The sequence below is a fragment of the Anabrus simplex genome, chromosome 3, assembly GCF_040414725.1.
Source record: "Anabrus simplex isolate iqAnaSimp1 chromosome 3, ASM4041472v1, whole genome shotgun sequence".
NCBI classification, from domain to species: Eukaryota; Metazoa; Arthropoda; class Insecta; order Orthoptera; family Tettigoniidae; genus Anabrus; species Anabrus simplex.
Window position 1 is genome coordinate 363,013,784 of NC_090267.1, and position 23,212 is coordinate 363,036,995.

A 23,212-nucleotide genomic window follows, 5' to 3' on the forward strand; every position below is an offset into this window, starting at 1 on the left:
AGGAAATTAAGTTTTAAAGGAAGTAGGCCTAAATGAACAGTGTTACTTGAGTAGCAGAATAAGAAGGGCACACAATGTTCACCTGCATAAACAAGGAAAGCTTCCTTATGAAAATAAATTTGTGCTCACTTCACACATAAGATATGCATTTTAGAAATATGTTTTTGAAGACTTTTGTGTGGAGTTTGGCAATATATGGAAGTTAAACATGGACAATAACTAAAGCAGAAAGGAAGATAATAGAAGCTCTTGAAAATTGGAGTTACACAAGAATGCTGAAGGTTGGACGGGTAGATGGAATCACAAGTTAAGAGATACTGATTGTAAGGGATAAGAATGGTAGGGGTAGATCAAGACATGAATATGACACACAGATTACAGTAAATGTGTTTGTAGAAATGAAAAGATTAGCACAGGGTGGCATGGAAAGTTCTAACAAACCAGTCTGATAACCCAAACAATAAAAGTAGTAACATTGTATGTAGTTGACTATAGATTTGCTATGTTAATTTATGAAGTGTTAAGCAAATTTCTTATTGTGGTTGTAGAGGAAACCCTGCAGTCTCTCTGAGATAAACAAGCTGCACAGCTCTACACCTACCTTATTGCAAGCCCAAATGACCTTAGTATTTGTGTGGTTATCTTACCCTGCAGGGCATAAGTACAGTACGCCAATTAGGGCCTTTATTTCACATAAGTTGGTAGTTCATTTAAACCTGTTCAATTCTCCCGTTTGTGCATTCCACTATAGAAGACAACATTGTGTCATGAAAAAATAGTTCCTAGCATTCTTTAAGAGTTATAACAAGCTTCGCAACACCTTTTATACCACGTAAATGAGTAACGATATTTTGTCGCAGGCTTTAAATATATCTGGGAGGATTAGCTTTATGATACTTTGTAACTCCATTTCACTCTAGGAAATAATTACTGTAATTTTCTCCTGCTTCATCACTACTGTCTCAATCTATAATTTTGCTTCTGGTTTCTAGAACATCTTCCTCCTCATCACTACACAATTCATCTTCTTCAACAAGCTCAAGCAAAACTCTGCAAAATCCTTCTGTCATCAAAGCGATCAAGGTTATCTCTCCTCTCCATTCCACTCATTTTCAGCCCTAAAAAAATGAGAAATGTACATTTTAGCAAGAAACCATGCAATCTGTGACATTCTGAAGAACAATTGCCGCAATAATATTTAGCCCACCATTGGTCGAGAGGGTGAGCGCAGCGCTCACTTTCAAAATAATTTTGCTGTAAAAGGCTGGAAGTTGCAGATAGTGGCGTGTAACTATGAGTAGCTGGTTGTTGGAAAGTCAGGAGTGAGGGGGATTAGTCAGCGTGCAACAGTGTCACTTTCAGTGAGTTCAGTGTCACTGAACTGTACCCTACTACATGTCAGTGAGCAGAGCGCTCACCCTAGACCATACGTGTTATACAATTTTACTGATTTTGACTTTCATATTTTGTGATTAGCTTGTCAAATTCTTATGATTAATTATCCAGTTTTAAATATTTTAAAATTTTTATGTGTAGTTAAAAAAAAAAAAAGAATCATGAAAATTGAAAGAATAATTGGTGAATCGGACTGTGAAGAGAATATGTTCTTCTGATGATTCTGAGGTAGGTAAGGTCAGAAATAGCAACCACAACAGCGAACAATTTGCTGAGGAAGAAAATGCCATTATTTTTGGCCTGACAAGGCAACATAATGGAGAATCAACGCACCAAATCTGTGCATACGTAGACCAAGGACGGACATTGTAATTCACCTTCCAGGAGTGACAAGGGAGGCCAGAAATTCAGAGACAATTACTGAAGTATGGAACCTCTTTCTTTCCAGTATTGGTTTTTGAAGAAATAATCCATCAAACAAATGTACGGCTGAGAAAATTTAGCCCTTATTGCATTGCTTTATCTGGCTGGGGTGATGAAATGTTCCCACGTAAATATGTTAGATTTTTGAGCAAATAATGCAAATGCACTTGAAATATTTCCTCTGGTTATGAGCTTCAGCCGCTTTTATTTATTGCTTGATCATGAAACCACCACACAAATGAGGAAAGCACTTGACAGACTGGTGCTGGTAAGGATGATCTGATGAATTTGTACAGAGATGTCTGAATAGGTGAATATGTGACACTAAACGGAATATTAGGGTCTTTTCCAGGAAGTTGTTCTTTCTAGCAATACATGCCAAAAAAGCTGGCAATGGATGATTTAAAGACTATAGAAGTTTATTCTGCAAACCAACCAAAAGGACCTTTTCATTTGGATAATACCCTAAGTGGTGTTGTGATGAGGATGACTTTACCAATTCACAGCTCTGTGAACACACTCCACAGCATTACAGAGCCACCACCAGCCTGTACGATGCCTTGATGACAAACGGAGTCCACGGATTTAGGGGGCTTGTGCCACACCCAAACCATACCATTAGTTCAAAACAACTGAAAACACAACTCACCGGAGCACATGAGACACTCTGCCCGAAGTCGTAGTGTTAACTCTTTGAAGCAGGGTGCTACCTGAGCTGACTACCTTTTGGCCAACCTTTCAAGCATAGTTACTGGCACTAACCACATGTTCAATTATAGGTACCCTAAAATCAAGTTGTCTTGAGAGGAACTTCATGTCCTGAGTAGTGGGACACATGTGGTTAGCACAAGTCACCATCGTAATAGCACCAAGAATTGCATGGAGGTCAGTAGAGCTGACCACCTGTACATTTGCGTTATTCTAGACGGTGTGATACATTTTTAGCCTGTTTTTTGAGCCTAATCTACCTCAAAATATCATTTAACTGAAAATAAATTTAAACATTGTTTGTTGTGTATAAAAGCACTCTGGTGAGTCTTCTGCTTCCATAATCTATCAACGCTAAAGAACGCTGCACTGACCTGGTGGATATGATAGGTACCTCCTGCATTGAATGCATTTGTAATTTGAGCCAATTATGGCTAGTCTGTTACCATGCACAATTCTATCCAGATGCTGCTGATCATGACTATTAAGTATCCGTGGTCACCACTGTGAGTGGTAATACCTTCCACGAGGTATTCCCGATACACGTGTAACAACATCAATTGAGGAATGTTAATTGCCTGCACCACTTCAGAAATGGAATGTCCTATCTGCTGCCACCTACTATCATGCCCCATCTGAAAGCTGATAATTCATGTTTTCTTGTCATGACCAGCACAGACAATGTTTACCTCTCTCTTGAGATGCTTGGTCACATCTGATACAGGTCTAGGCACTTCCAAGATGTCACGGTACAGAGACACCATACTGCTATCCCATGACCTTGTGTTTCTTTTTCATATTACAAGAAGTCGTTTGATAGAATACATCATGGAGAAACTTGTCAAAATTCTTCAGAAAGGTGAGCTTGATAAAAGAAATGTTTGAATAATTGTCACTGGGGTTAACGGCCAGTGTCAGAACTGAAGGACACACATGGAAAAATTGAAATTTGTTTAGGAGTTCAACAGGATTGTATTCTGTCTCTTGTTTGTTTAAAACTACCCCAAACAATAATAACTGAAACACTGAAAGCATTTTCAACAGAAGGATGAATGATGAACAATTGACAACAAATGTTATGCAGATGACGGTTCTGTTGGTCGACAAAGGAGGATATTTGCGAACACTGTTTGACAAAGTTAATCTCACTCGCAACAGTTCAATAAATTTGTTGGATTGTAACACATGCTATGTAGTGCTAAGTTACAAGGACCTTGATAAACTGTCACATTATTATTTGTTTACTTCATTAGATCTACAGAACGTTGAGGTGATCAGAGTAAGGTAAGGTTTGCAAATGTGCTGGTGTAACCAATATACAATTTTTTAGCAGTATCCCTAGGACATTTAAGGTGCTGCACTTAATACTGTGAGCCAAAACAAGCACTGTCCTGTGTACTAAAAGAAAAGACATGTTAGAAGCCTAATATGGCAGAGGAAGTGACAGGATATATATGTAAAAAGAAAACCCCATACATTTGTGAAGACAGAGTGGAATTACACCATTCTGGTATATTTCTTCTGCATCAAATTAATATTATGCACCAGTTTCAATTTTTATACTTCCACAAACAAGTAGGTTTAAAAAAAATATATTTGTTTATCTATTTCTAGCCGGATGCAGCCCTTGTAAGGCAGACCCTCCGATGAGGGTGGGCGGCATCTGCCATGTGAGCGTAACTGAGTGTTATTGTGGTGGAGGATAGTGTTATGTGTGAACTGCAGGGATGTTGGGGACAACACAAACATCCAGCCCCCGAGCCACTGGAATTAACCAATGAAGGTTAAAATCTCCAACCCGGCCGGGAATCGAACTCGTGACCCTCTGAACCAGAGGCCAGTATGCTGACCATGCAGCCAATGAGTCAGACAACAAGTAGGAAGTACTTGGTTACTGGTGGAGTAATTAGGCAATTCATGATCACAAAAGATAATGCTAATTTTCATACAATGAAATATACATGTACAGACTTGTCCAAAAGAATGCAAAAATATTCTTATAACAAACTGAAAATTTCTAAATTAATCCTTCCCATGGCAAGCAAACAATGGAGTAATTACTAAAGGTGATAATTTTCCCCCCCTCCAAACGTGCTCAAAATTTAGCATTAAAAAAAATTCATTACAAGAGTTACAAATGCTTTTATACATACATACAACTACATTATAGACTGTTCTTTCAGAGTTCAGTCCGTAAGCCTCAGTGGATTTACTAAACGCCTCCACTATCCTCTATATTTAACTAGTTCTGAGGCCTTGTTCAGTTCTATAACTCTTAGCTTTAAATCATTAGGAAATGAATCTAACCATCATCATCTCTGTCTCCCTCTACTTCTCTCACCCACTATGACCAAGTCCATTATTCTCTTAGATAACCTATCCTCCTCCATTCATCTCATGACCCCACATCTGATGCCAGTTTATCCGTACCGCTTCATCCATCGAGTTCATTCCTAACTTAGCCTTTATGTCCTCATTCCAAGTACCTTCAGGCAATTATTTGCACCAGTTTGTACTAGTAATCATTCTTGCTACTTTCATGTTCGTTACTTCTAACTTATGAATAAGATATCCTGAGTCTACCGAGCTTCCATTCCCATACAGCATAGTCGGCCTGAAAACATACCAGTGTAAAGGCAGTTTCGTCTGGGCACTAACTCCTTTCTTACAAAATTGCTACTGAGCTCACTACATTAGCATTGTTGCACCTTGATTCAATCTCACTTACTATATTACCATCCCGGAAGAATATGCATCCTAAATACTTGAAATGATCCACCTGTTCCAGTTCTGTATTCCCAACCTAACATTCAATTCTCTTAGGTTTCTTCCATACTGACATCATTTTAATCTGGAAAATGCTAATTTTTCATAACATACTTTCTGCACCTATTTTCAAGCTCCAAGATTTTAGATTGCAGGCTTTCAGCACATCTACCATTAAGAACAAGTAGTGGGCATACGCCAAACTACTTACTACATTTCTAAAAAACCAAATCAAAACCCATGGCTCAACAGCCCCGAAGGGCCATGGCCTACCAAGTGACCGCTGCTCAACCCGAAGGTCTGCAGATTGCGAGGTGTCGTGTGGTCAGCACGACAAATCTTCTTGGCCATTATTCTTGGCATTCTAGACCAGGGTTGCCATCTCACCGTCAGATAGCTCCTCAATTCTAATCATGTAGGCTGAGTGAACCTCGGACCAGCCCTCAGGTACAGGTAAAAATCCCTGACCTGGCAGGGAATCAACTCGGGGTCTCCAGGTATGAGACAGGCACGCTACCCCTACACCGCGGGGCCGGTTACTACATTTCTAAGGCAAATAAAAACTAGAAAGACACTTGAATTACTGCAGAGTATTGTTTTAATACGTTCTATGCTGACCAACAAAAACAGACAGAAAAATGAAATTGGTTTCAATTCCTTGGTTAATAACACAAATACATGAATAATGTGGACTGAATCATAGGCTAATTACACACATAGTATATTTACAGAATCTTTGCTCTATGATAAGTTTCAAAACAATCCACAAGGTGCAAGAATGGTTTTCCAGAACATGTCTTACAATAATAAATTGTTTCTTTTCTTATGCTGCTCATTTTGCACACAACACCCATGAACTGTTGCTTATGATCAAGGCATTCTTCTGGAGGCCATTGGAGTGGTCTTCACATCTTTCTCTTGTGAATCCCTCCCATTTTGTTGACTTGGTCACTGACCAGTGGAACAAGAAGACTCTGTCACATCAGTTTTCTGAAATTCTGCTTCTGAATGCTTGCATGCAAAATATATGAATGTATTATGTAGACATCCAATAATCAGAAAAATATCTTTTTCCACCACTTGATTGTTCATCTCATAGACATATCGTGGTCACTCCTAATGACCCCAACCATTTTATTGGTACAGTCCTCAACTAGCATTGGTTTGTCAATAGGAAATTTTCCTGGTACTTTTGATGGCACTGCAATAGTATCACCTCTGCCTTTGGTGCTAAGCACCACCACTACTCTTTTGTCCTTCCATGCTAATGCAATAGTGTTATCTCTCCGAAGAGCAATGACCTCACCTTTTCATTTTCTTGGTATTTTTGTTGTGCAGGTCAAATGGCATACCCTTCCTTGTTGGCATCACTGTCCCCATTAGTGTACAATTTATCTTCTGTAATTCACCAGCAAGTTCTGCGCTAGTGTACACACAGTACCCCACAGGTGGATTGGTGTGTCTCAAAGTGTTTAGCATAAATGCACAACCACTTGGATAGTTTTCAGCAGAGTGCTTCCAGGCATAATCTCTGACTGTCCTAAAAAGAGGAGAAAGGAATATACATATCCAGTCTCACTGTCTGAGAGCATAGAAACTTTTGTACCAAATTTCACCAGTTTGTTTGGATTATGAATTTTGAAAGATACAACCCCCTTGAATTTGATTGCACTTTCATCCACACTGACTTTTGTGAAGGAGTATAAAATACCTTGCATCTTTCAGAAATACAGCCCAACACAGGCCCAACTTTATGATCCCTCTTTGACGTATCCCCATGTCCATGGTAATGATTCAAATGAAGACCTGAAAACAGAATTTAAAAATTCAATGAATGGAAATATGAATCCATCCCCAAAGAATGGCATGTGTTTGTTCCATTCTCTGCTTAAGTGCTCCTGTATATCACATCAGATATGCAGTCTCATATTTATAACAATACTCAATAAGGCCTCAATACTACTCTATCTGACATATCTAAAGTTTGATGTGTTTGCCTTCGATGCCTTTCTTATATCACAGTATAAAGTCGTTTTTGGACAGATGTGCGTAAGTATTTCACTGCCTCAGAAAAGTGAAGTATTCAATGAGGGGTATCACTGGTGAAATGTTCTGTAAGAGTAGTAGAATGAATTGGTGCTGTTGTAAACAATTTTGTGTATGTTGAACCAGGATCTATATTTTTGAAGTCTATGTAATCGGCGTGAGCAGTAAGCCTATGTGTGGCTGCAACTTTGTCTGTTGCACAACTGACATCCTCAGGTTTACTATCACTCTCACTCAAATCTTCAATAAACATATTGTCATTTTTGTAATTATCTTCAAAATCACTTTCTCCTTCACTATCACTCATATTATCCAATATATTGCATATGTGAGAAGTGCTCACCTCATCCAACTCCATGCTGCAATGTGTACCCCAGAAACTAGCACATTATTTGACAAAACTGAAGATTATAAATCTGCATCTGTCTAGAGCAGTAGTCATACGTTATTCAGAAAGTCCAGAGATGTGCCCAATAAGATGATAACAGATCTTGTACTCAATGGTACAGAGCACTAGAGCTATCCTGCAACAGATCCATCTACAACACTCAGGTGCAATATTCATTGGTGGATTATTCTGTCTACAGCATGCGATATCAACCAAATGCTAGAATCAAACATGTTCTACATAAGCTTCCAGATGCAGTGTTGTCAACGAAACCTTGTATGTAATAGTCAGTGTACAAAATAAGTTATAAACCTTAAAGAAACTCTAGGGTTTGACTGTGTACTGCCATAAAGAATCTTTTGATTAAATGGAATTTCTGACTAAATGTGTATGTATATATAATTTTACATGTACTGTTCATGATTTTTAAATACTACAGAACACAACATAAGGTATATTATATGTACATTTTTCATTTTTAATGTTTATTGCAAGCTAAAATCTAAGCTGATTTTAGAAATTATTTTACAATTACATGATAGCCAAAATAAGACATTGTGATTGCCTTTTATCATTATGGTACATTTCAACAGTATTTCATCACAAAGACCTGGAAACATAATTTTGTCATTATAATTTAATAAAACAAGGTATACACATCAGATTATTTTTTTCCATTGATTTCACCAAATGGAAAATATGGCTGAAACTTGCAGTGGCAGTCTATGAACCATAACAATCAAAATATATATAATACTATTACAACATATGGCAGGAACCTTGCCATTGGAAGTTGTTTTCTATGCTCAGGTATCACCTACTTGCAACATCTTTTTTTCAGAATATGCAGTGTGAGAAAAGGAAATAGATGTGAATACTCCCTGCATATTTATTTCAAAAATGGCAGCAAAAATCTGGGGTGTGGGGTATTATTTGTGTCAAGGTTGATGCTGTGCTTTCAGACATATGACCTTGATTCAAATACTCCTTCAAATGAATTGTCAATCAAGCTGTGATCTGGACATACAGTACACGAATCTTCTAAACATTCCACCGACAGTTTGAGGTGTGGGATGTATCATTTGAAATTAATCAAGAGATCAGGATGCCTGCAGAAAGTTCTTGTTAATGATCATGAGAAAATTTTTATTCTATGATAGATATACTGTAGGTTGGATTTTATGTCCCACTAATTACTTTTACGATTTTTGGAGGACAGATATAGGCAAACTGGAAATAACATTGCTGAAAAAAAAAAAGAGGACGAAAGTTATATTAGTAATTGGCAGAATCTAAAGTGTTAATGTAGATTAATTGGCAGGCATTTTGAGGGCAAAAGATGAGAGTTCTGCATATTAAATGACTGTATTATAAGGATGAAAAGAAAGTTAAGAGTAGTTAAGATTGAATATTTAAAAAATTCAAAAGATCAAGGCGTTACTAGTTTGGCTCATGTGAGCTCTTTTCTGAAATGAATGACTTCTGCTTTTGAAAGGACACTAGCTATGTGCAATGGTCTCCAACTAAAATTCAAGTAAGACGAGCAATTTATTTAGATTTATAATTAGTTCGCTCAAGAAAATTTAAGAATACTATGTACTTAACAACCATTCAACTGCAATACATTCCGAGAGATGTCCGGATGCCAGGATTTAGTTGTGAGAAAGGAATTATTTAATATACCAGTAAATTCAATGACATACCATATTTGACTGCATAATCGCCGCTACCGTGTAATCTTCACATCCTTTATTTTCAATACAAAAATAGGATTTTAAAATTTCATCACATGAACATCGCTTGTTCAATTTTGTTCATCAAGGTGCTTAAAAGTAAATGGAACTGCAATGTAAATTGCATATAAATGCACAACTTAAATACGTATATGGCTTATGAGCAGTTTAGGAACACCATCACATTTGTGAGATGTCGCACAATGTATAAATTATTAAATAAATAAATATATAAATAATACTGGTATATGTACAATGCATGGCTTATCGGTAGTTTGAAAATGTGGTCGCGAGACAATGTACAATTTATTCACCAGTGACATATACGTAATGTACATAAGGCTGTAAGTTATTGCTTGTCGGCGACGTCGCTGGGAACTACTGGCACTGCACACACTTGCTTTCTAGCACGGCTTTCAAAGCCTAAGGTTAGGTTGAATGGAGAATCCCACCTTCCAATACTTGTTTGTTTTTTACTGCTAGTCTATATTTAATTATGAAACATAATCCAGCTTAAAATCTAATTACATTATTTAAGGATATGTTTCATTCCTAATGTGGAACATCTTCAGCCTAAATGGACACAAAAATTTGCATAAATGAAATAGAAAATACTTATTATTTTGATGATGATGATGATAATGATAATAATAATGATAAGATAAAATGTTCCTTCATGTTAAGTTAAAACCTCAAGAATTCAATGTTCTAGTTTAAGATTAAAAAATCTGGTGTAAGAGATGATCTTTCTTCAAAAGCTGGAGAATTATATACTTTTACTATCTTGAGGACAGACTTAAAATTTAAAATGTAAAATACGATGATTGGGGGAAACTCTTGAAGAATAACCAAAGTTGAGCTTAAGTTTTTGTTATTAAGTTTTAAGATGTTGAAGGGAGTCTGTAAAAAAAAAATTACAGAAAAAAAACCTAGTAAATATACAGTGGTGAAGTGTCGAAGGAACAATGAAAATGCTTAAATCCCAGCCGACCCGCTATGTTTACTTCTTCCTTTATGTCGTCAGCTGATTGAGTATGTATGTGTATGGCTGTGAGAGGAGGATGAGGCGAAAGAGGGGAAACAGAGGAGAAAGTGGGGGAAATGTCGTGGGGAGTGAAGCCGACAGGAGGGAGATATACAGGATGTTTCACCAGATCCTTTTTTATGGCCTTCCTACATAAATGAAGATGTTCCACATTAGAAATGAAACATGTATTTAAATAATGTTATGTTTCATAATTACACAGACTAGCAGTAAAAAAACAAACAAGTACTGGATGGTGGAATTCTCCATTCAACCTAACCTTAGTTGAATTGATGCCAATACAGGACAAAAAATGAGATTTATAAGTTGTTTCAAAGCCTTGCAATCAGTGGTGCACTAGTATCAGAATGCACAGGCAAATGGCAACAAAATTAGTCAATGAGAAACTAATTCACACACACACACACACACAAAAAATGTTCTTGTTAATGGTAAACATCAAAATGATTGCATTCTTTTTTCATAACATTTTCATGTAATGAGCTACGTGTGGCTATGGTCTTGTGGTCTGCTTTAATACATAATCGAATGTTCTGGTGATGGGAAATCGTAACCCATTTCGAGTTTATCACGTACCTTTGTGCAAATATCAATTGCTCTGGAATGTACAGATGCATGCGTGTGTTTGTGAGTGTCGTAATTACTGCACACGTGTGCATGAGAATTTAAGTTTTATTTTGTTTTTGGCATGTTTGTAGAAATATTTTGTTTTTGAATACAATAATAATAAACAGTTATCAACAGTAATTTACATAGCAATACATTAACGTGTGAAGCATTTATTTGTAATTACGAGTAATTATAGAAACTATTCTGCAGGCTTCAAGCTAAACATAATTGTCTTTGCCGAACAGCATGGAAACAAAGCTGCAGAAAGAAAATTTTCAGCGAATGAAAAGTGGACTGGTGACTGGTGGAAGTTAAAAGACAAGCTAAAAAACAAACTATCCTAGATGTGTGTTTACAGGTCCTAAAACAGCGGAAATATCGAAAAATTGACAAAGAAGTGTTTGTGTATTGTCAATGAAATACGTAACAATGGTAGCAGTGTCTCAAGACGAAATGTTACAAAAGTGAAGGCACAGGAGGTAGCGTGCAAACACAAAATTCCCATAACTCAGTTTAGGGCGAATCGTGGGTGGGTTACGCAATCTGCCAGTGTGAAGGAGAACGACAATGGCAATTAACTTAAGAACTTCATTTTTATTTTCAGATTGGAGAAACATTCGTAGAACTGTTGTGAATAAAATATGAATTTTCATTTGGACTATTTTAATTATTTTGATGTATATACAAACATAGTGCGTGCACCTTAAACTTGTATCAAATACAATTTATTTATAAATTCATTTTTTGAGCAATACAAATACTGCTATTAAAAAGTATTTGTGTAATGGTCGCACCTAATATTTTTTTGAAAATTTTGGCATAAAAAGTGCAACGATTATATGGTGAAATACGGTAGGTCTCTTGGATTAAAGCACACTTTTAAGCCTCAACTATGTAACTGTTTCAGGATTTGATCTTGCAACAGTAATAAAGAAACTGAACAAACTGGCCATGCGGTTAGTCTCGTGCAGCTGTGAGCTTGCATTTGGGAGATCATGGGTTGGAACTCCACGGTCGGCAGCCCTGAAAATAGTTTACCATGGTTTCCCATTTTCACACCAAGCAAAGGCTGGGGCTGTACCTTAATTAAGATCACAGTCGATTCCTTCCCACTCCTAACCCTTTCCTATCCCATCGTTGTCATATGACCTATATTGTCGATGAGATGTAAAGCAAACTATTCTTGTAACAGAAGCCTAGCAGCTAACCAACCATGCTACACAGTTTGCCTGGAGAAGTTTTCACTTACTATTTTAAAACAGTAATACTATCAAAATACCCATGAATTCTAAAATGCCAATTCAATTGAAAAAAGAAAGAGTTCCTGTCAACTGGAATTGACAATTAAAAGTGTATGTACTGTTATGCTTTAACAGCTGAGAAAAAAAATTCTTTTATACAGGTATAGATGTTTTGTTCACTGTAAACGACAAGTACTGGTTGCTATCAAAATTAAAAAGCCAATTTGAGATATGTATTTCATGGTGAAAAATACAAAGTTCTACAGCTTATTTTGAAGGGCAAAGGAAAGAGGAAGAAGACACACATCTTGCCTTAGCAATATCAAAGACTGGACTAATGTACAGACCACTGAAAAACCACATCATTTTCTTTCTGGTTTGATTGGCCGCTGAGGAAGAGAACGATCAAGGTTCTTGAAACATGTACGGCGCTTAGTGATGTAAATAAACAACTTTTAATAGCAGTGACAAGATGGAATTATATATTCAAGAGTGTTTTTCAGTGAAGGATACAACTGCACCATATTGCAGAGGACCAAGAAGCATTCACTGTGGTGATCCCCAATATCTGGGAGACTGGACATAGCACACCAAAAATGATGATGTTTTATCAAATTAATAAATTCTCAGAATAAAATGAGGGTAAACCAAAGAAAAATATTATTATTTCAATGTTTCATTTCGTATAGCAGAAAGCAGGGAGTATTTAATGCTAGGGATAATGTGTACAGCCATGGTATTTTTCACCATGTGTCATAAATAGGAAGCACATAAGTTCATGTCAAACTAACATATCTTAACAGGCTAAGGGGAAAGGAGTTGCTTTGTCCAAGCAAAGAGTTGAGACTATGAAAAAATATTCCAGATACGCCTTTGCTGTATCAAAATCACACTGTACAATGACTACAGTTAGGTTATCAATATAGTGCCGTGTAGCAACCGAAAAGAAAATCCAACAAGTATTAAATACTCATCAGATTAATGAATACTTTCACATGTAATATTAAGTAATACTGTATATGATTGATACATCATGTCATATTTGTATCTTACCTACTTGGAAAATTCTGCAACAATATCATAATGCCATGACAGCCTCTTCAAGTAGTAAGTGACAATTAAGCTCTCAGGTACATATGGTAATATACAGTAGTTCATTCCTTGTGATGTTCTCGACTGGAGAAATACAGAATGTGAGCAGTATCTTCCAGATGATTTTAGAACCTAGCATAAAATGAACAAAAACAACAGATATCACTTATGCTCTAAAATGGGTTACTGACAGCTCTTGGAACACAAGTGTGTTAGTACCGAGCCACTTGTAATAGATAGAAGACAATACCTCACATCCTGTTTACAGATGGGCTCCCTTCACATTGATTACAGTACTCATAGATCTATTTCTTCTCAGTTTCCAATGACCTAGTTTCATCCGAGGGGCAGGTGTACACACTTACTGAGGGAACATTCATTACCGAGCATTATTTTAGGTAAGATACACAATATGGAGGAAGAAACATAAGGAAACGGAGATCAAAGGGAAGAAATTGTCTCCTCAATTCGTGTGGACATCCACTGCCTTGATGAAGCAGCAAAGAAGAAATTAAACTCACTGGGGGCTGAGAAGAAAGAGATCTCAAGTACTGGAAATGATGAGGAAAAAGCCCAGCTATGAAGAGACAGCATGAATGAAGATATAAAATTCATCCTGATCTTTCGGTATTTTTATGACGGGTCTCTTCTTTCTGTTACTCTTTTCTGCTTACACCAGCTTGTCATTTCCTTTATCCTTTGTATGCAATCTTACACTCAGCCCTGTTTCTTGCACTTCAGGTGTATGTATATACTGATTACTACTAATACGTAATTCTATTATGTACATGTTTAAAGGGCATAAATAGATATCCCACTGAAGGCACTTAATTACAATTTCTATGGACAAAATCAAGCATAAAATAAAATTACTCACCACAAATACTGCATGGACAGATGATTTAGGTTTCATATATCTGTATCTTTTTTTTTTGTTCCCTTTTTAATTCTCCTCATACACTGTAAACGGTGTCAGTTTACTTTCACAGGTAATAAATTAAGTTTCATATTCTTATATCATCCTAAAAGGTATGTATGTTGCATACCATCCAATATTTCATACAAAATTGTTTCTTTACTGTCACTGTTACAGCCTTGTTCTGAATGATGGAGGAATATAAAGCATTATACAATTTTTCAGCACAGTTCTACCATTGTATTATACAAGATGGCACATCTTATATAACATAGCATACTGTAGATCAAGTATAATAAAACAGAATCATTACCCCCAGGCAATGAGCAACTTACTGATGGGTATAAGTAATAGAAAAAACTAAATTAAAAGTGATAAATCAAGCCACATGTATAAACATAGGAATGTGAACAGGAATACTTAATAGGATCCTTTTCAAACCTATGTAGTTAATATAAATTAAGAGCAATGATGTCCCTGCGTGTCAGTCTATTCTTATGAATGCTGTAATAGCAGGTTTACAATATTCCCACTTCTGACCTTGAAACATTGTCAAAATGTAAAGCTAGATGTTATGGGGTTCAAACCGTAAAAGACATTAGTTGACCCTTTCCAGGACTACCTAAAAGGATAGACATGATACTTTACTACACTCATTTGCAAATAAAAAGTTGTGCACCATGAACAAATCACCCGAGTACAACAAAGGTCATACAGTATTGTCATACGCTGATACGTGTCTCATTTATGTTTCATACTGATTGCTTGCACAAAAGTGTCATTAGGAAACATTTATGTCTCTCACTCATTCATCGATGCAAGGCTCTGAATAAGAACATAGTGGCAGAGTGAGCCACAGAGCTAAGTTGAAAGAACATGCAAAATGCCCTGAGAGCACATTCAACAAATAAATGAGTTTGAGTAGGGTCAAATCATAGGACTACAGCAGACAGGTTAAACATTTCAGGGCATTGCTCACAGCTTGATCCATTCTGAATATATTATGCAATGGCAATGGATGCACGGGGTACAGGAAGGTACACACACGCTCGCGAACCCCGCTTCATCATAAAGCGGCACACCTCCCCATCGAGGGATGTCATGGTGAAGTGTGACACTTCCTACAATTTCTGCTGCCTACTAATTGTGATTGAAGGAACACTGACAGCGTGGTGATATATCCAGAAAATTCTGCAACTGTGTGTGCTTTCCTTCCTGGTGCAGCTTGACAACCTCCAGCAGGATAAGGTCCGAGCTCACACAGCATAGGTATCTCTGACCTATCTTCGTGATATCAACATGCTTCCTTCGCCAACAATATCTCCAGACCTCTCACACATTGAGAACATTTGGGACCAGATTGGATGGAAACTTCGGCCAGTGGTAACTATGGCAGATTTGGAGAGTCAGTTGCACCCTGACTGACCATGTCACCACCAGTCTCCTTGTTAAGTTTGGTCCAATACTGCACTAAGTACATCCTGCAAGTATTTGTTACCCTGCAGTAAATGCTTGATGTGCTACAATATTTTGATATTTTCTTTATAGTAGCATGTCCTGTGCCTGTACCCACTTACGTGCCCCTGTGATGGCTCCTTAATGGAGTGCTATTCCTTCTGTATTCCTTTTGCAAATGAGTGTATATTACACCACTGTAAGATGCTGAAAGAAATGAACCAAGAACACAAGGAAGAACAGATGAACAAGTACTGATGTCATGAGACTGAAACCAAACCAATGCTTCATAAAGCTGTCCTTTATACCTCAATCAACTGCCATATGACATGGACACTAACTGTGCAATTTACCAAAACAGATAACAGAGACATTGATAAACAATACCACAACAAAACATATAAAGTTAATAAGAAATTCATGTCAACTTCAGGCAAGAGATTCCAGATGGATGGAGGAGAAAGAAGAAGTCAACTGAATGAGATAAATCCATGTAATAATAACTTATTACTTAATTTCCTTCTTATCAGGAAATATGGTATGATAAAGGATAAGTGTAAGGCAGAAAAAAATTGAATTGAATTCATGACTAAAGATCATGCTGTGGATTGTGAATGCATTAACATGCATTGAATGTTCATCACCTCTCCTAACATCTTTTATCATCACTCTTAAATTATAAGTCCAAGGTGATGAGCATACCTTTCAAGTTCAGAAGCTGCTCATCACTGAAATGTTGCACCATGATGTGCTAGATTTTTAGCATTTCTTCTTCACACGATTATCCAAAGCAATATAAATCACGAGATAAAACAGTATATTCAACAGACAATGCTGATTACACCAACAGTGTTGGCATGGGCTTCTTCCCAGGCCATGCTTCCTTTGCATATTTCTTCTTTTTGGGTTCATGACTGAGCTCTGGTGCCGCCACGACACCAGGCTGACCGGGCATGACGGTGGGAGGTAAGGGTGGAGGTGCCATCTCTACTTCTGGTGCAGGGTTGGGAAGAGCCAGACCCAGGCGTGATGCTAGCGCTGATGAAAATAGTAGAGGATTGTTTGCGCCACCAACTGCTGAACCTAAGAAACAAAATCAATCTCTCTTAACTTTCAAAGAAATGCAAAATCAAGTAATTATGGAAAGAAGGAACATCTAAATATTTAAGAAAATCAATAATTTATTTTTCAAAAGTGTTACAAATTAGCATGATAGACTTTTGAGTGTATACCATGAGAAACGTGACAAACTACTGAAACTTAAATCTTTTGCAAAAACCTTCCTCTGCTTCCTCAGTAGTACGATTGAATGTAAGTTTGGTGTTCTCAGCAATGAGTTAGTCAAATATGGTACATGAACTACTTCTCTATGGTAAACCATCTGGTGATGAATGAGAATCAACAGAGCAACATTCTGGCATTAAGAACAATAACATCAACAAAAACATTTTTTTTTTTCCTTTTACAATTTGCTTTACGTCGCACCGACACAGATAGGTCTTATGGCAACAATGGGATGGGAACGCCCTAAGAGTGAGAAGGAATCAGCCGTGGCCTTAATTGAGGTACATCCCCAGCATTTGCCTGGTATGAAAATGGGAAACCACCACTTTCAGGGCTACCCACTATCTCCCGGATGCAAACTCACAGCTGTACGCTCCTAACCGCACAGCCAACTCGCCTAGTACCAACAATTCTTATTATTAAAGAACAACAACAACAATCACTATGGCCTCAGTTACTATGTACTGGCATTTTCATACGGCACTATCTATGCTGCCCGCATGTCAATTTTGACATTCCATTTCACTCTAACCCCTGTGGGTGGGGGATGCACATGAAGAATACACCCACGGTATCCCCTGCCTGCCGTAAGAGGTGACTGAAAGGGGCTCCAGGCGCTCTCAACTTGGGAACGTAGGTTGGCGACCACGGGACCTTTAACTGAGTACTGGCATTGCTTCCACTTACTTGTGCCAGGCTCTTCACTTTCATCCATCCTGCTCGAGCTCCCTTGGTCAACTTTTGTTCTTTTCCAACCCCGACATTATTAGAGCATTCGAGGCCTAGGGAGTCTTTAATTTTCACACCCTTCGTGGCCCTTTGTCCGCGCGGATTGCAGATTCGAATTCACCCACGGTAACCTCTGCCTGTCATAGAAGGCAACTAAAAAGGAAAGCCGAATGACTCCCAGAATGAGTCCTCTTCCACCATGCCAACAACCTCTTAGGAGGGCGGATGAGCAGGTGAAGGTTCAGGGTAATCTCTTGCCCTTGGGATGGGAAACCATCCCTAACGGGCGAAGAACCTACAGGTCAATGGCATGAGGATGTAGAAAGCAACGGGGAACTACTACATTAAAGATCGTAAGGATATCCCATGTATAGTAGCCATGCTGAGTTCTGATGATAGAGTTGATTTTACTAATCATGGAAATGATGGTGATGATGATGCTTCTTGTTTAAAGGGGCCTAACATCGAGGTCATCAGCCCCTAATGGTACAAAATAAAATAACAAAAAATTCAAATTCATCAACTGACCAAAATAAAATGTCATGAAGAATGAATGGATGGACATGAACCCTACAAAACAAACAAACAAACAAACAAACAAACAAACAAACAAACAAAAACAGTGGATCAGACTCAAAAAGAAGGTAGTTAATTAGAGTATTAATGACCAAGGGACCATTTATAAAGCACAATGATGCTTGATGTCTGAAGGGGTGCTAAATTCACGTCTAAGGCCCCACAGAATGGTACATGTCGCGAGTAAAGTAGAACCATGGTATTTGTCATTTTGGGGTACTAATCAAAAGTAGCGAAGACTCACGGTGGTCCATACAAGATGGTACTACTCACAAGTATTGCAATTCGTACAGGGAACGCAGACCTATGGTGTTTCTCACACAATGACGCCACTCATAGCCAACGCAAACCGGTAAGGGTCCTCACCTAGGTGTACTAGTCACGGTCGCCGGTATTCCCGTGGTGTTCCTCACATAGTGGGTACCAATCACAGGCAACGCTGACCCACGGTGCCGCTCATATAGCGGTACAACTCACAGGCTACGCCCAGACCCGCGGTGTTGCCCACATGGGTACAACGCATGGGTACTGGAATCCACCAGGCCAGGCTTTTTACTGCAACTAATCACAAACCTATTTCGTACCAATTTAGTGATACTACTTGCAAGTACATGCAACCCATGGTGTTCCCCGCATGATGGTACGAATCAAGAGCAGTTTCATAGTTCTAATTCAATCATCCCTTGGTCGCCCCTTGTAGTTGCCTCTTACGACAGGCAGGGGATACCGCGGGTGTATTCTACATGTGCGTCCCCCACCCGCAGGGGTAGTGTGTTTGGTCCGCGAGAGGTATTTTATTTCCCTCAAGTCCGCTGGCAAGCCGGTTAGGACCCCCCTATCCGCCACCTGGGACGCGTCACGTGGGAGTATCACCTCTCCCCCTGCTACGCCAGCATAGTAGGTTCGTGGTATCATGGAAATCAGAAGGCAAAATTTGGCAGGAGTGGGAACAACAGTGAGGCCTCTCTGGTCATCATCTTGCAAAATCCTCACAAGGAAAATAATAATTTTTTATTGGCACATGCAATGTAAAAACATTGCTCAACCTGGGAAGAATGGAGGAACTAAAAAATTCAATGGTGAAGGACAGATTAGATATTCTAGGTGTATGTGAGACAAGATGGGCCGACAATGATGACTTCAGATCTGAGGACTTCAGAATAATGCATAGTTGCAACAATAGAACCGGAAGTAGTGGAGTGGCAATCAAATTGAAAGGTAAATGGGTCCACAATGTTGAGAATTATCATATTAACTTTGTCTTATTACAAGTGTATTTCTCCACTACCAACAGTAATGATGACAATGTAGAAGAGATATATGGAAACATCAAAGAACTATTGGAAATTGTGGATAAAAACGCCAATGTGATTTTGATGGATGATTTTAATGCTTCTGTAGGTTAAAATGAAAATATTCAATACAGTGGTAAATTTGATCTGGGAGAAACAAATTCAAGAGGCAGAAGACTGTAAGGCTAAGACCACAGTGCAGGCGGTGAGCGGAGCGTTGCCGCTATCGAAAAGTTGAAGAGTGGGGAGGAGAGAGCGGCTGTGTGGACATCTAGCAAGAGTCAGTCAGCGGCGCGGCGTCTCCCCTGCACGTAGTGATTAGATGATGGCAGTTTCAATTTTCTCATTTGTCTCTGCTTTTAGAAATGTTTTATCTAAACTGAAGAATTCGACGTAGGACTAGGAGAGAATTTCATCATTTATATGGAGAACTGAATTGGTTTCCTGCTAAGATGTTTCAAATAAACTTCTATGTCCACTCAAACTTTTGACTTTTTTCTAAAACTTAAGGCGCAACTGCAGAACCAAGTCACCAACTTCCAGAGACCCATAAAAGTCAGATGTAATGACGAACACAAGTTTTCATATCGGCAATATATGATAAAGGATAATAATATTAATTAAACAATAATAACAGGGCGTAAAATAATAATAATAATATGTTGCATTAAATACAATATTGTTTATGTCCATAACCGTGACTGATTTTTAACTGAATTTATCTCGTATATTTAAGATCGTTTCAATCTCTTTCCAGGCTTCCCTTGTCACTAATAGGTTTTCGAAATTCTTCTCTCTGTCGTTCCATAGGAAAGTTCAGGTTTAAACTTCAGAAATTAGCACTTTCATCTCCTCCCTTATTAATTCACTAACAGTCATTGCGAGCGGCGCAGCTGAAATCTCAAACAGGAGTGAGCGGCTAGCGGCATGCAGCGTTGTCCTTGAGCCAACTTCCCCTCCAAAATGACGCGCCGCTGGCACTATGGCCACATGCATTTGCTAACGCAGGTTTGAGTCTCATCTTTGCCGCCACACAATGCAACGCTCCGCTCGCCGCCTGCACTGTGGCCGAAGCCTTAGAATTTTGTGAGCAGTATGAGATGGTTATATCAAACACATGTTTTGAGGTTCCCAGAAAAAGACATTATAGTTGGATGGTACTGGAGACACAAGAAGAAACCAGAATGACTATATAGTGGTTAAACAGAGGTACAGAAATCAAGTGAAATCCAGCCATAGTTATCCAGGTGCTGAAATCGACAGTAATCACATTGTTGCAGCTAAATGTGAAGTCAGATTCAAGAAATTCCAAACAATTAGACAGAAAAAGTGGTGTCTAAATAAACTTCAAGATCCTAGTGTGTTACAAATATTCAAGGATACTACCAAAGTGAAAAAAGGTAACTCGAGATGGGATGATATGAAAAGTGGTTTAGAGATAGCTGCCACAGAAGTACTCGGTAGAGCAAAATTAGAGCCAAGAAAACCATGGATGACCTCAGAAATTCTAGAGCTCATTGAAGAAAGGAACAGATTAAGGAAAATACAATTTGAACAATACTAAGAATTGAAAAAATTCATAACAATGAAATGCCAACTAGCCAAAGGCAAATGGATGAAAGTGGAGAAATCAAAAATGGTTTGAAGAAGGGGTATTCTGATAAAGCTTTATCGGATGAGCAGTCAAAATATCAACCAGAGAATTATCCCTTGAAAAGGATGAGCGGTCAATATATGAACCACGCAATTTATCTCACATTTTGCAGTGAATTCTGGCTTATGAAAATAATCTACTCGTTTTGTTACTGATATGAGTCACTACAATACGTAATGCCATGAATTATTGCTTATGAAAATGCGCAGAAGAATTTGGTGGCATCTTTTCCCGGTACAAATAAAGCAATTCGTTCCTTAAAAGCAGTGAACATGGTTGGACATGCGAGTGTGTTCCGTTCCGTTAGTCAGGAAGTGCGGAAAATTTTGATGGACTCAGATTCCGATGAATATGTATTAACTGTATCTGAATCAGATCAACCTGGGAACAGTGTTGTGTGTGGAAGTGAGAGTGAAAGTGACATGAGTGATTCAGAATGGAGGGACAGACTGTCCAGAGACAAAGCAAATGTGCATGTGTTTACCTGCCTTCCCCCTGGATTATCTCACTAAGGGAATGAACATTTCAATTCAGACTCACTTCCACTCAAAATTTTTAAATTGATATTTACAGATGAACTTTTCGGAATACTTCTTGGCGAGACAAATCGTTACGCATTTCAGACTTTAGATGCAGGTCATAAACAGCCGTAAATTCAGATGCATGAACTGTACCGTTTCTTAGCCATAATTGTACAGATGAGTCACTGCCAAAGAGACACACTTTGAAGGATTACTGATCTACGCAAGAGCAGTATTACACTCCTTTCTATTAGAAGACAATGAAACAGGATCGCTTTCTCCACACAGTTAAGGCCGGGCTGAGTGGCTCAGACGGTTGAGGTGCTGGCCTTCTGCCCCCAAATTGGCAGGTTCGATCCTGGCTCAGTCCGGTAGGATTTGAAGGTGGTCAAATACAACAGCCTCGTGTCGATACATTTACTGACACGTAAAATAACTTCTGTGGGACAAAATTCCAACACCTCGGTGTCTCAAAAAACCCCGTAAAAAGCAGTTGGTGGGACGTAAAGCCAATAACATTAATTATTAATTACACATTCTTAGGGTTCTAAATTAAAAAAAAAAAGACAACCCACTTGACAAAACTGACCCCACTTATGATCGAATTTGGAAACTACGAAACGTGTTCAATTACCACAATGACAAATTTTCCTCTATTTACAATCCAACAGAATACCTAGCAGCTGATGAAGTGATAGTCTTATTCACAGACAGAGTGATCTTCACGCAGTACATACCAAAAAACCATAAGCGGTTTGGTATAACACTGTTCAAGCTCTGCGACAGAAATGGTCACACAAACAACGGTCTACCTTGGGAAAACAACGGCAAAATACCACAGCGAACATCAATTCTACGCATGGAAGAGTTCTGCAGCTAACAAGGAGTGTAGAGGGTGTAGGCCATAAATTGTTCATGGACAATTACTTGTTTCTCCTGCCCTCTTCAATGATTTGCATGGAAGGAAAGTAAACAGTTGTGGCACCATCCAACATAAATGGAAAATCATGTCGAAAAATTTCGGACCTAAAGATTTGAAACTGAAGAAGGGAGATATTATTAGCAAAGTGAAGGGAAACCTGTGGGCAACAAGCTGGTAAGATAAGGAGGAAGTGTATTTGCTAACTAACATGCCTAACCCCCCTCACCACCACCACCACCACCACCACCACCACCACCACCACCACCACCACCACCACCACCACCACCTGGTCACTTTATGGATGACAATGGGATTGCGCCCAAGCCTGCAATAATCGAGAGCTACAATGCACATATGAGTTATTGCGACAAGAGTGATCGTATGGCCTATAATTACGATATTTCTCACCGAACATGG

At 38.4% G+C, this 23,212-nt stretch overlaps 1 protein-coding gene across 4 annotated transcripts in view; it reads right to left on the minus strand.

Annotated features, from left to right (window-relative positions):
- Positions 1-567: 567 nt before the first annotated feature.
- NiPp1 (nuclear inhibitor of protein phosphatase 1) overlaps positions 568-23,212 on the minus strand; it is a 152,070-nt gene continuing 129,425 nt past the window's right edge. The window contains exons 7-9 of one of the 4 annotated variants that reach the window (XR_010859534.2): positions 16,520-16,900; positions 13,412-13,578; positions 568-1,118 (exon numbers count right to left, since the gene is read on the minus strand). Coding sequence is in view for 1 of the 4 variants with exons in the window: in XM_067143280.2 (XP_066999381.1) it covers positions 16,656-16,900 (245 nt within the window). In the remaining 3 variants the exon portion in view is untranslated. Of the gene's footprint in view, positions 1,119-13,407; positions 13,579-14,386; positions 16,901-23,212 lie in introns of those variants that run through there. The other 3 variants (XR_010859533.2, XR_010859535.2, XM_067143280.2) reach the window with 3 other exon arrangements.